This window comes from Cricetulus griseus, chromosome 2 (genome assembly GCF_003668045.3).
Source record: "Cricetulus griseus strain 17A/GY chromosome 2, alternate assembly CriGri-PICRH-1.0, whole genome shotgun sequence".
Taxonomy (NCBI): Eukaryota; Metazoa; Chordata; class Mammalia; order Rodentia; family Cricetidae; genus Cricetulus; species Cricetulus griseus.
Genome location: NC_048595.1, coordinates 247,145,904 through 247,160,357, shown reverse-complemented (window position 1 = coordinate 247,160,357; position 14,454 = coordinate 247,145,904). Strand labels below are relative to the sequence as shown.

The 14,454-nt window shown below is 38.1% G+C and overlaps 1 protein-coding gene across 2 annotated transcripts in view; it reads right to left on the bottom strand.

Moving 5' to 3' along the window:
* Positions 1–14,454, bottom strand: part of LOC100763249 (receptor-type tyrosine-protein phosphatase kappa) — a 530,034-nt gene that overhangs the window by 248,397 nt on the left and 267,183 nt on the right. For both annotated transcript variants that reach the window (XM_027402864.2, XM_027402866.2), the window contains exons 4-5: positions 6,649–6,730; positions 4,586–4,701 (exon numbers count right to left, since the gene is read on the bottom strand). In XM_027402864.2, the coding sequence (XP_027258665.1) occupies positions 4,586–4,701; positions 6,649–6,730 (198 nt within the window). The remainder of the gene's footprint in view (positions 1–4,585; positions 4,702–6,648; positions 6,731–14,454) is intronic.

Genomic DNA, 14,454 nt, shown 5'->3' with positions numbered 1-14,454 from the left:
ACCAGACTACCAACTGAGCTACAGAAGCCCCAGTCCCATTCATTTTGTCCTCAGTCACTTTATCTGCTATTCATATAAAACAAAAAGATACAATAGAAAAGGAACAAGAATAACATTAATCTATAAAAGATGCAATCTCATCTTAGTTTCCTGTGAACATTTTCTGTCTTGTCTCAGGAATATTGGCAGATGCTTTAAAATTATTTCAACACACACACACACACACACACACACACACACACACACACACACACACACAATTTTACTGCTGTCCTTAATTCTTGTAACCCAAGTTTTACCATAAACCTTAAAATGTGGGCTACCAATTTTCTAGAATTAGAGTTGCTTAGAAATACAATTAAAAGCTTAAAAATCATAATGAAATGAGAAACATGCTACGTGCAAAAAAGTTAATGTTGTTCATTTGGCAAAAGTATTAAGCATTTAAGCCAAGCATGCTTCCCTGGGCTTGGTGACTACAGAGAAAAGTGCTTTGTACAGGACTAGAGGCTTTATCCTAAATCACCTTTACTATATATTAAAATATATTTTATACCACATGACAATATACATATCACATCTTTTTAGAACCATCTCCCAGAAAGCCTCCTAATTTCACTATGGCGCTAGTCTGTAGACTGCCAGCCATTTCCAAAAGTGTTCCAGCACTCTGCCTTATGGACAGTGAGACTGTTCCGTGTGGACAAGGAGGTCACTTGGTGTTGCACATTTTGTAATAGTTTTCTACAGACCTAGAGAGAACTATCTTCAAACACCAGTTAGACAACTCGATAGACTCATGCTCACCTACGCTCCTACCCGCCATGATAGAAATGGAAGGTGCCCTGGGTCTGTTTAGACTCTTATCACTTTCTTTCCCCATCACCCCTCAACATACCTAACAGGCATGCCACTGCAGATAATAAAATATTCAGAAATAAATATCACAACTGAGAAACTACAAGTAGAGGAGGACTGCCTGCCTCAGATATACTTGCATTTTGGAATTCAGGAGAAGGCAGCTATGACAAGGAATCACGTAAAATACTTTTCAGGAAGGGGAGTAACATGTCCCTTTTCTTTTAAAGTTGAATACTGGAAGCTGCTTTAGCTTTTATTATCAGGCGATAATGAGACATTTTGCTAACTGAAACACTACAGTGTAATCTGAATTATGTAGAGGTCCTAGGAAGGTAGCCACCACTTATTATCCTACCTACCCCTATGGTAGGGCACACCTCCACTACCTCTGTGAGAGAATGTGGAAACCTTTAACTGAGTTGACCCAAGTGCATTCATTGGTGGGGCTCTAGACAGCCATTTTCAGCACTTGTTCATACAATGGAAGTTAATTTAAGGGACTATTTCTTTTCATATAAAACTAACGGCACAAAATTTTTACATTATTCCATCAAACAAAAGGAGGTTATCAAGGCCACATTTCAGATCATCACAATAATAGAAAGGCCTAATTTAATGTTTTATGGCTGGAAAGAACTTTAGTCTTCAACAGACATCTCTTTTTATAGATAAGGAAATAAAGGCCCAGACAGGCCACTGAAATCTAAGCCCATCACCGTTAACTGAGTTAGAAGGGGTGAAAACAAGGTTAGAACTCAGCCCTGGTCTTCCGCACCAGCACATGTTACTCTCTACCCTAAATAAAAATAACTTAACATCTGTTGGTATAACTAAGTTTGTATGGCTTCACTGTGAAGTCACGGTCCTTCCTGTTTACTTGTGTTTTTACCACTTTTGGCAAAAGATGAATAGTTTTTGAAGTAATGACAAATTTTTTGATATACTCATATAAACATAAGGACCAGTCAGTCTTAAGTGTTTAATTGTTACATATTATCACTACGAAAATGTTTTATTTAAGGGGCTGGAAGGATGGCTCAGTGGTTAAGAACATATGTAGCTCTTCCAAAGAATCTTGGTACAATTTCTGGCACCCACAGAACAGCTAACAACTATCTGTAACTCCAGTACTAGGGAATTTGATGGTCTCTTCTGGTCTCTTTGTGAACTGGGCATGATTGTAGTCTACTGAAATACACACAGTCAAAACAAACCTTGCTGCTGGTGTATACCTTTAATCCCAGCACTCAGGAAATTTCTCTGAGTTTCAGCTAGCCTAGTCTACATAGTGAGTTTCAGACCAAGCAAGGCTATATAATGAGACCCTGTCTAAGAAAATTACAAAAGCAAAACACCCATATAATGATTATTTAATTAAAAAATGTTGTCAGGGAAAGTATCACTCAACTACATAAATGATATCTTTTACTATCTTCCTGAGTGTGAAGAGTAATTTAAAAGAACAACATTAAGGAAATTTGTGTGGCATTATTGAAAAGAGTAGAATGGCTTTTCAATCAGCAAGGTGAACTTGTGCATTGCTGAGGAACCAGGCAAAGTTGGAAATAAACATACAAAATCACAGTCCATGGCCAATGCAAAGCCCAAAGAGAAGATGCCTAATAAAACAGAGCAAAACTTCCAAAGTGCATTTTCTATCATTACGGCTTGAAAAATGGCAGAAGGAAAATTTCAAGAAACCTGAGCCAATCCCCAGAATAGGAAACAACAAAAAATGTGTGACATTTTGACTGCAGCCCACTCAGACAGGCATGGTCCAGAAAGTCTTTGTTGCCACAAGGCAGCTGGTGTCTGTGGATACAAAACCCTTTTTATTTCACTGTCACATTAAACCCTGGAGCATAAAACCAGTGGCAGACTGCAGAGCCATTTCTGGTTCCCCAAGAACAGACTATTGGTCTTGCAGCTAACACGAACTATCAACCAATGTTCCCATTCTAATGAAAAAAAAATGCAGAATGATTAGGATATCAGTCTGAAATCCTTTTTTAAAGTACTTACTTTGGCAGACTGAGAGATATAAGAAAATGACCTGAGCAATTAGTCCGTAAGACAGCTTGTACATTATACAATATGCTCCCTGGGATAAAGTATTCCACGTACCAGTATCTGCAGATAGGAAAGAACTAGCATCTTCAGAGAAAAGAGGGGAGCCTTTTGTTTCCTTTTCAAGTTTGGGCCAAAAGGAGAATATTATAAGAACTTCAAATAAAAAAAGTACAAAAGTAGTGATAAGTGGATTGACATAATATGATGTACATCCGTGGTAATGCCTAATTGGACTGATACAGGAAATCAGGTGACATCTCAACACCTAGCATAATCCTAGGCATTATACTACATTAATGATGATGCACTGTAACCATCATCCCTAAATACCTGGAAGTTATTAAGTATCCCCCACCCTAATTTCACTACTCTGAAGATTATAGCAAACTTAATCCCTATATCTGTGTTCAAGAAACTAATTTAACTTTAAATTACTTAAGAACTCTGTCTTTAAGAAATCTGCTGGCACCCCCAGAAATTCAAAATTCTAAACAAGTCAAATCCCTGTCCTTAATGTGATATAGACAGAAGACCATCAACAGATCAGAGGTTGGCAAAGCACTTGCCTCACAGACTGGTGAAGCTGTGTGTGGATCCCCTGAACCAGCAGAGAGGTGGCTGTGTCGGAGCATGTCACTAGCCAGTTGGTTTAGCCTAATGTGAAAAGCCCAAGTTCTGTGGGAGAATTTGTCTCCAAATAATGCAGAGAGCAATTGAAGAAGATATCCAACATCACCTCTAGCTTCCAAACACATTTACAAACATGTACTTATGCATACACACACACACACACACACACACACACACACACACACACACACACACACACACGGTGGGGGAGGGCATGGGCGGGGAAGAAGTCCAGATGATATTATAACTACCTTTAAGTATTCAGCTAAACAGGCATCTTTCCTAGCTGGAGTCTCCTAGTCTTAGGGTTGCCTTTGTCATACACCTCCCATCATGCCCCCTCCTGACGCCGAAGATGACAGGAAGACTTTCAGTACTTTCTCCGAAGGCAAAACAACGCCATGCTCTACAGATCTTTCTCTGATTCTTTTGAAGCTTCGTGACATGTGCATTTCCCTATCATGTATGTCCAAATCACAACCAATTCAATAAGGATTTATTATGGTTTCACATGTACAAGGCAGATGTCCAAATGTCAGAGCTACAATCAACTCTCATAAACTTCTGACAAAGAGAAAGAAATGGAAAAAAAAAAAAAAACTTTCATTGTTTCCCTTCCATGTGCCCTCTGGAAATGCTCATAATAGTTTCTTAAACCAAGCGTGTCTGGCAGTTACTATGGGACCGCTATCTTCTTAGTTTGTGTTTCAAAATATTTATTATGAAAATTTAGTTTTTCTTCTTTCTCCATGTTTCTAGAGAAGCCTAAGAATCACTAGGTGTGAGTCGACACCAAGACTAATATCAATTAGACACCTTCACAATTTTTGGCAGAATAAAAGGAAGTGTGTGTTATGAATCTCCAGACACCCAAATAAATCTAATTCACACAAATAAGCCTTTCCACATACATGGGGGTGGGGGGCAGAAAGGAGAATGAGAGTGAGTGTAGCAACCACAAACAGCACAGCGATGTTTTTGTACCTAGGTGAAACCTTGAGTTCAGCAGCTAATGGGCTCTTACCTGCAGCCATAACTTGTTATGCACGGCATCTCTCCCCGTAGCAATGCACTGAAATGTAGCATTCTGCCCCGCATTGACCTCCACGTCACCCAGACGGAGGAAATGAGGAGATTTATCTGTGAAAACAGGGGGAAAATACATGTTGTGTTCACAAGAAGACATGCAGCATTCTCCTTCTCCACAATGGAACACAGTTCTTATTATGTCTACACTGGACTAGCAGTGTAGTCCAGTAATATGCAGAAGCCACTGGACTTGCCTTTGCTCTACAACACTCCCCTCATAGTAACTCTCACACACATCAACTCCTCTTTTGTAGAGACCGAATTGCACAGAGTCAAAGCCCAACACTTCGTGCTAACAGCTGCTCTAGTGTGGGTTAGTGATAATAAAAGTCAGGTTCAAGGAAGCCAAAGGGATTAAACAGGTAGCTAGCGGGCTAATGAAAAATAGAAGGGCTGCATTTCAAGACCCCTCACTTTCTCACAGCTACATGCTCGCTTACCTACTTATTCACAATTTAGCCAACTAGACAATCATTCATTCAGTTTTTCAAACTTTAACAGTCGTGTATCAGAGAAGGGAACATCTTTGGTTATTAAAAATGGAACATCTCCTTCCTGTTTTCTGGTAGCCATGGGAAAGTTACCCAAAAGAAACATCAGACCAACAAAAGTGATGTCTGTGACCATAAAGTATTCACATGAGTGATTTGACTGTCAAGTCAGTACTCATTACAAATTTCCTTTTAAATCTGATGCCCAATCAATGTTTACCATCGAAGGGAAAAATGCCCAAAGCCAAGCCTTGGTGAATTTAAACAATAATACTATTTTAAACAATAATACTATATGTCTTGCAAATAGCATTGCAGTTGGAATCGTCAATTAACTTTATTCTCAAACACCTTTCTTTGCCATTTGCCATTTCAGATGTAGACATGAAGCACAGGAAGAAATATTATGCTGTGGAGTAAGTGAGTTTCCTTGGCCAACTTGAACTTGAAATGGGATCACATTGTTATCTTTCTGAGCATATAACATACAGATAAATGATTTGATCTTTGGAACCTCTTTAGGACCTTCCTTCAGTTAGCTCAAGGAAAAAAACTTCAGCAAGAACAACATGGACCAAAAAAAACTCCAGCCCAGCAGCACCATAAAACTGACCAGAAATGCAAATCCACAGGGCTCTGCTTAGACATGGTTATCAGGTGGAAGAACCAACCCCCATGTTCTTCACTGTTAACATGATGTAATCACTAAGCAGAGGCAGAAGACTTGGCAACATGTTGACCTCATAAATCATGTTTACAGAGCCTTAGAGATGTTTCATCATGTAGGACCACGGAGCACAAAGTCCTCTTACATAGGACCTGTCATGTTTTGTTGCTGGCAAATCATATCATGAAGGAAGTCTGAACAGTTGTCTGTAACTTCTTCCTGGCCCTACTGAAAAATGCATACAATAATTCTTCTGGGGGAATGTAACTAAGCACAAATTGAAGTATGATGTCTGAAAAGTAATCATGGCTTATTGAAGGGCCTCACAAAACTACGTCAGTAAAGCCAGATTTGTTTTAACATTTTATTTATTTAATGCTGATTAACACAAATATTTAGGGTGATAATAAAAAATAGCCCTAAATTTGGAAGAAGGAGAGTAAATTCATTCTCTACATTTCCCTCAGTACAAACTTAGCAGGTAAGATACCTTAGACAGCTTTTTTATTTCATATGTTACTGAGCTTGGATTTGTTACTTGTCTCTGTTTTCATAAAGAATGACAAGATATCACAAAGGCTCAAAAAGTCCTAGTGTAATGTGCTTGTTATCATTCAGTAAAAATAAAGGAAATAATCATATCATCCATGTAGTTAAAAGTCTGGATAACACTTGGTTTGAAAATTCTAGGAAACATTTCCGTGTTCTTTCCATGAACCCTGGGAATAAGAACGACAAAATGGACAATGATGACCAGGCAATAAACAATCAACAGTCCCTGACAATCCAAGGCATGTGCTGAAAGGACACAGAAAAATACAACTCTTAATCAAAACCTACCGCAAGGATAACTCAAGACTTGGATGTCATCAATGGCAATATAACCGCTTCTGCCTCCTGAGACTTCAGCTTCAAATATTACCTGTCAGGAGAAAATGGAAAACATTTACAACAGTCACTTTTAAAGAATGTCCACAGTAGAAGATAGCTATAATGCCCTAAAGATAATTTGATTTCTCTTCTACTAGGAACTTTTAACTGTATCTCATATGTGCTTGATTCCTTCTTTCTTTGTTTTCTTTTTTCTTTGTTTGTTTGTTTCTTTGTTTTGTTTGTTGTATTTTGGGTTTTTCTGAGACACGTTTTCTCTGTGTAGCCTAGGCTGTCCTAGAATTAGCTCTGTAGACCAGGCTGGTCTCTAACCCAGAAAGCACCTCCTGCCTCTGCCCCCTGAGTGCTGGGACTAAAGAAGTGCATTACCGCAATCCATCTTGTACTCTGACTTCTTAAACCTTCTGCATATAATCAAAGTAAAGTTTATATACTAGCTAAATGACTAAGTTAGTATAGTTGCACTATGCTTAGGCCAATACTAAGGAGTTTTGTGAGATTTCCTAATAACTTACCAGTTAAATCAGGAAGATACTCTGCTAACAGTCCCAAATGATCAATTCTCAGAAAAAAAAGAAGAAAAGGAGGCCATGACCAAATACAGGGCCCTATCATAGAGTTTTATTGAAACAAATTTATATATATATGATATATATATACATATATATATGTATATATATATCATATATAACAAAACTACATGAAGTATTTTCTTTTAAACTAATGTGTTGTACAGCAATTTTCTAAGAGAAAACAGATTTAGCATTCAGCAATTCAATTTCCTATTTGATTCCTTTATCTGTGGAGATAAATAGATAATTTGCAGAGTTCTTTGCAAAGCACTTGAAGAAACGTGAAGGGAACTTCTGTTTAAAGTAACCATATAATATAAAATGAGGCTAAAAGAAGGACTATTAGGTGAGAAACAATCCAGAAGGAACAGACAGACAGTCTTCTAGTAGCCATGACAGAACTTCAGTGAGAATCCAAAGGGGAAAATAATGCTCATGTTGAAACAGACAGGGCAGATGACGCTGACTCAGTAGGTATGGAGAAATACAGAAAACATCAATGATTTCTAGCACAGGCTACCAGCTGAAGGACTGATCAGGAAGCAGTCATAACAGTAATAAAGACCAATATGCATACTTGAAGAACGAGACCACTACTATCAAATTTGATTTCCCTGTGACACCTGCAAGGGGGGAATGCTGAGACATAACTGGGCAGCTCTGAGGAAAGCTGGGTGAGTCTCAAGGGAAGGAACAAAAGTGGAAGGAAGTGAGCTGTCAACTTAGGAGTTAAATGGATGGTAAGAGGGCAGCATGAGATAAGGGAAGAGGAGAAAGCCACTAGGATGGAAGCCAAGATTGACAAGAAAGCCAGCAGATGTAAATTCAATAAAGCAGAATGAAGTCCTGGCTAGGGAGAAAGAGAAGTGCCCAGGGGGTTCAGCCAGGTCAACACTGGCACAACACTGAGTAGCAAAGGTCAGGTGAGTTACAATAACCAGAACACAGCAGGTATCTGTGCATCTAATAGACACAAACTTGAGAGCAAAGATGCTTTTCGATACCATCTGCTGCTCTCCAGCTATGTTGCTCCTTTGTAATGGATAGTTATGAATCCTGTGCTTCTGGTAATGTAAACATTGTGTGTGCCAGTGAAAACTACAGCTTCTGAAGAAGTTGTGTAAAAGCTAAATAACAACTTGCAGACTTGGGAGGCTGGATTTTAAAATAAAAGACTGTAGGAAATAACTTCTAGTGCAAAAGAACATCCAGTGAAAATGAAATTTAGAAGTATCTGTTGGTATTAGCCATTGGTAGTTCTCTATCTTCCAGATCATTCGTACTGAACAGGAGGAAGAGAAGTGTCTCTGATGAGACATGGATAGCATTCATTGAATACTAACCTTATAAAAGGCAGTGTCAGAAACTGTCATGCATGTGTACTCTTGTTTCTACATGAGATAGATAGATAGATAGATAGATAGATAGATAGATAGATAGATAGATAGATAGATAGGCAGGCAGGAACTAAAGTTTCATGGCAGGGACAGAAAGATTGTAAGAGCCAAAGGATCAGGGAGTTTGAGACAGTCAGAAGCTACACCCCTAAATACTGCCTATGTATGTGCTGAACAAAGGCAACAAAAACAGACATTACAGTGTGGAGGAAGGAAAAACAATGAGACCACAAACAATTATAGGCAACTAAGGAATGGTGAACGCAGGAGAAATAGTCTTCCCCAGGGAAGATCACACAAATAGGTTATCCAATACCACATAGCCATGTCTGAATATACATGCAATAACACTATACAAACTAAATAGCTTATATTTAAGAATATAAGTATATGCATATTAATATATCTACATGAAAACAGTTAATGAAAAAAGAGGTCATAAATTTGCAAAGTCTGACAAAGTTTGACAAAGAAAGCAAAATTTGAAAGGATGGGCATATGAGAGGGTTTAGAAGAAGGAAAAGGAAGGGAAAATGATGTAATTATATTATTATCTCAAAAGTTAAAATAATCAAAAATTATTAATCCTGCAATAACATAGGCTAGCTGGATAATTTTTCATGACTTCATTAAAAAAAAAAAAAGTGTTGAGAACAGGCAGAGAGAGACTGATGAAGCAAGAATGCACCAGGCCATGCAGCCTTCGGGAGACTTCAATTAAGGTCAGCAAATAATGATGTGAAGAAGCCAACAGGTCCAGAGGACATCACTTAAATAGAATTTAGGGTTTATATTTCATTTCAGTTGAAAATCTAAAATTTTAAATATACTTAAACTGCTTTAAAAAATCAGTGTTATTTGAATTAGTACACTGATAAGATATTATGGAGAAGAATGGCAGAGATTTTAACATTAAACCATTCCCATTCTTTCACCATATTGCTACATCTGCTGAAAGTCAACAAAAACAGGGAAAAGTAAGTAGGGGCAGGGGCTTCCTCTTTATTTCATCCAGTCCCACCACAAACTCTCCTGGTCACTCTTTCCTATTCCCAGTTTATCCTTCATGTTTACAGATTTTACTGGAATAAGTGAAATTGAAACGAGAAAGTTGTCTTAGAGGAGCAAAAACCAAACACTTCAGGAGAGAAAGACAGCTGATTTGTGAACACAAAAGTGAAGAGGAAGATGGAGCGTACCCTCAGATGCACATGCTTATTTCCTCAATATGAAGAACGAATGTTACCGCCAAACATGTATTTAGTATGAATGTAATCACCACCATTTTTGAATGATCTGAACAAGGGCTTGGTGCAAACTAGAGATCAGAATGTAAAAACTTAAATAACATTCAACAGAGGTATTGATGGGAGAAGACTACTTCAGGATGAAAAAAGCCTATACTAGACCCAGAGATCTCCAGGAATTCACAGAAATTAGAGACTCCCATACTCAGATTATGCATGTTATAGATGTATAATGTTGATTACATGGTCAATTTTTAATAGTGGTGTATGGAAAATGCTATTGGTGTTGACTATCATTGTAGCATCTATATGTGATGGCTGGGAAAATAGACCCTATGAGAATAAGTTTCAGTGGCTTGAGTAATGTTTCAAAGAAAGTAAGTATCCAAGGAAAAAGTAATAATACTGTTAAAAAAAAAACACATTTTAGTAAATAAAGCACATGTCCCTGAACAGCTAATCATGTGGCTATTTCAGTTTGTTCTTGTCGGGACTGATTCAAGTATTCAAGTACTTCTTGACATATCTCAGTGTTAACTTTAGAATTCTCCAACTTCTCTAATTCCCCATAAGCTTGAGTTTAAGCAACATTACTACACCCTTGAGGAAAACTTATTTGTTCATTTAAATTGAGGTTTATTCACGACAATAAATTTAGGCCTGGATGTAAATGAGGGCAAAATGATTGGCTCTTCATTATGAGGTGGGGAAAGGGTAAGTTTTCTTTCTAGTGACCTCATTTTCTCTGTTAAGTGCTGTCTTTGCCTCATTAACAGAAGCTTGGAGAAATTTCTGAGCTTGGATTCCTTTACTGCTGAAGTCGGACTCAGCGCTATCCCTTCACAGAGCCCTCACCTTGTGAGGGCTCTTCTGTCCAGTCAGGGGAAACGAATCCCAGCAGTTTAATTACGAAGCTTGCTGAGGCTAATCTTCAGGTCAATGCTGATGCTGGGTGTCGAGTGCTTGACCTGGGCTTCTGGGAAGAAGACAGCAATAGAAGGCACACCAGATGTCAATGTTAACTTGTCTGTGGAGGCTCCCTGGGAACGGGGCACAAGGATTCTGCCTTGTGTGCTGTTTCTTTCTACTCCACCCCATTACCTGAGATACTGAAGGTGATGGGTGTAATCAAATTTCTGCTAGTCCAGCAACATTCCTGCATTATTAACTAAATAAATGAAGTTGAATTAAAGTGGAAAAGCAAAAAGTGGTATTCCCTACAGAACAAGGACAACTTTCTCCGCTAGCAAATGGAATTGATTCAGAGGAGGAAACATCTCGCATCATGAGCGCTGAACTTGGGGTCACCAAGTTTGTCTCCAGGCGATGGTCTGCTATCCTGTGTCACTCAAGAAATGACTTAACTCTGGGGTTATGTAGCTTCACCTGGACACTTCTGATCTTGCTTATAAAACAAGATCCCTGGGAAGAGTGAATTCTCCAAGTAAAATGATGAACTGATGTATGAAATGCCATGGAAGATGAGAAAAACATTTACTTTTAATTTTCTTTCAGTATAACCTAGTGGTAAATGCCCAAATTCCCAAGTCAGACATGTATTGAGTTCATATTCTTTAATTATCATTTCAAATCATGTCAAAACTTATATAAATTAACTTGTATAGCTTTAGCTCACATACAATTTATACCAGTTCCCTCTCCTAAAACAGGAACTATTAATATCCACCTCAGAGCTTTGGGAAGGATTAACTCAGAGAATGAATATGAAACGGCACAGATCCTAGCCCACCGAGACTCCTCTATGGAAAGTGCCATCACAGCCATCATGGCGGGAAAGCATCCATTAAAGACAAATGCTTGAAAATCAAATCTTCTATTCCTGTCTTCCTCTCTTCAAAACACAAAGTACACAGCCAATTTCCAAAGAACATAAAACAATCTGGTATTTCATTCCCACAAACCTTTTTAAAATCTATGGGTTTGTGATTTCAACTGTGAAGCAATAACCTGAGTTACTGTAAAAAAAAAAAAATTCATAGTAATTAGAAACTTGCCTTCATTTATAATGGGAGCAGACTTCAATAATGACTAAGACAGTCATCTGTAATCCACACAAATGTCACTAAGACTGCAGCTCCAAGCACAGAGATTTTCAGCAGAGTACATATTTCTTGTATCTCTCATCACAAATGAGATCATAAAAGGCCAATCATCCATGCATGTATATTTGTCTTGCACCATTGTAGAAACAATATAATCATTGTCATGTTGCCGACTTCTCTTCCTTATGTGAGCTTCAATATATGAACATCTGTATTTTGGCTGTTTTCATCTGAGAAATGCATAGTTTTACCAAGAGGCCTAGACTCACCTCAAAGTAGTTATATGGCCCAGAATGACCTCAAACTTACAACCACCCTGTTTCATCTTCCCGGAACTGGGGTTATTCTTGTGAATGTGAACATTATCACAGAACTGTAGGGAGGAAGTGGAAGGTGTACATGGGAAGTGAGGACCAAGGTAAGAGTATTTAAAACTCACTTAGACAAAGCTACCTGGTTCTCAGCAAATCCTAGTCATCCTCCTGTCTCCACCCCACACACCACTGGAGTTATAGGCGCATGTGTGTGTGGCCAAGCTGAGTGTAAGGGTGCTGAAGATTCAAACACAGGTCCTCACTAGTTCAACAAGTGCTCTTACCCACCAAGTCACCTTCCCAATCCATGTAAAAGTAAATTTTTTGGCGTTCATGCCCTTTACTAAAATACAAGGTCACTGTGGCAGTGATGAGTCAGCTCTGCACATCATGGCAGAGCCACAAGGAATGTTGTTGACAGTCATGGACAGAAACAGTTATAATATGTGAGAGAAAGAAAGAAACTACTTAATATCAGTGGGTTCCAGTTAACTGTTTTGCTTCCTAGGAAAAAATAGGATTGGGTGCTCAGCTCATTTTACCTAGCATAAAATTTTGTTGACATAATAAATGGATGTTCCCTTGAGAAAGCTAGAGATAATTTTACCACACTAATTTAGAAATCATGAAAACATAATTACTTCCCTTGAATAGTTAAATAACACTGTAAGGCATCAATTCCTGCTGATAGGTCCCAAAAGATCTTCTACCGAGTATCTTAAATGAAAACTAAAAATTCTAGAGTCTAATTTCTCTTCAAGCATGTTTACTTTAAAAAGAGAGAAAAGATTGTCATGCTGGGCAGTGCTGGCACAAGCCTTTCATCCCAGCACTTGAGAGGCAGAAGCAGGCAGATCTCTGTGAGTTCAAGGCCAGTCTGGTTTATGAAGCCAGTTTCAGAACAGCCAAGGCTACACAAGAAATCCTGTCTTGAAATACCAAAGGAGGGAGGAATTATACGTGTTATGTTACATATAATATATTGAATAGTATATATATTCAGTTTGTGTTATATTAAATTATTTTATATTTAATATTATGTATATATTCACTGCTGTGTCTGTGTGTTCAGAATTTTCAGACCTCCCCTTTTCTTAAAAATGGAAATCATAAATTTAGTTTCCTCCAAGGTAGTATCACTGGGAAAGCGAATAAGCCTAGCAGTAGACGGTCAACAGAAAATGAACTCAACAACATCTTTGATGGTCCCTTGTCTCACAATGTCTGGTTGGACCTTTTCTTTTTTGTTTTCCCCCTTAAATTTTATCTCATCATTTTTATTTTTATTTTATTTTATTCACTTCTTTCTTTTTACCCCACAGGTATTTAGCAAAAATAACATGACTTCCACACTAGTGTCTTTATGGAATTCCTAAGTGTTCAAATGAGTGGGTCTGTTTCCTGTGTCTTGGGCTCTTCTATCTGTTTATTTGTTCTAGCCAATTTCAATGCTTTGTTTTTGTTTTCATATTATATTATATTATATTATATTATATTATATTATATTATATTATCCCTTAGAACCAGTTTGTTCTCTAATGAGAGACAGAAAGAGGAATGATCCAGATAGGAGGGAAGATGGGAATGAAGAGAAGGAAGGGAAACTGTAGTCAGCATACATTATGGGGGGGGTAGTTTTTCAATAACAGAAAAGAAGTGGAACTCACAGTGTCAGGCTTGGTGCAAGAACTTTTACCCACTGAGCAATTTCCCCTTCCCTAAAATGTAAATGTTGCGTTTACGTAAAAATGAGCCAAGGTAGAAAGACAGGTGATGTCAATAGTCTAGGCGACTATCATCAGCCTCGATCACCCACTGTAGGTGCTACAGACCCAGGATCAACTTGGAGTTGTGTTCTCATCAACTAAAGATTAGCAGAAAGTAGCAGAAGACAGGAGGGGGCTAAGGCATGTATGGGCAGTTTGCCTGCTGGCTCTTTCTTGTAATAGTTTCCTTCTAAGAATCCAAGGTATAAAAACAGTTCAACAAAAGGCCTTGAGGTTCTCTGAAAGCAATGAATTTTTGACAATCTCTGTCTAAAGGAGACTGTATACCTGAATTGACAACAGAATTAGGAAAAACTGCTAAATTCCTAGGCTGTAAGCTGCTTGAGAGTAATTAAGGGATTCTAATTATATGCCAACTGAACAGGGAAAGTATTT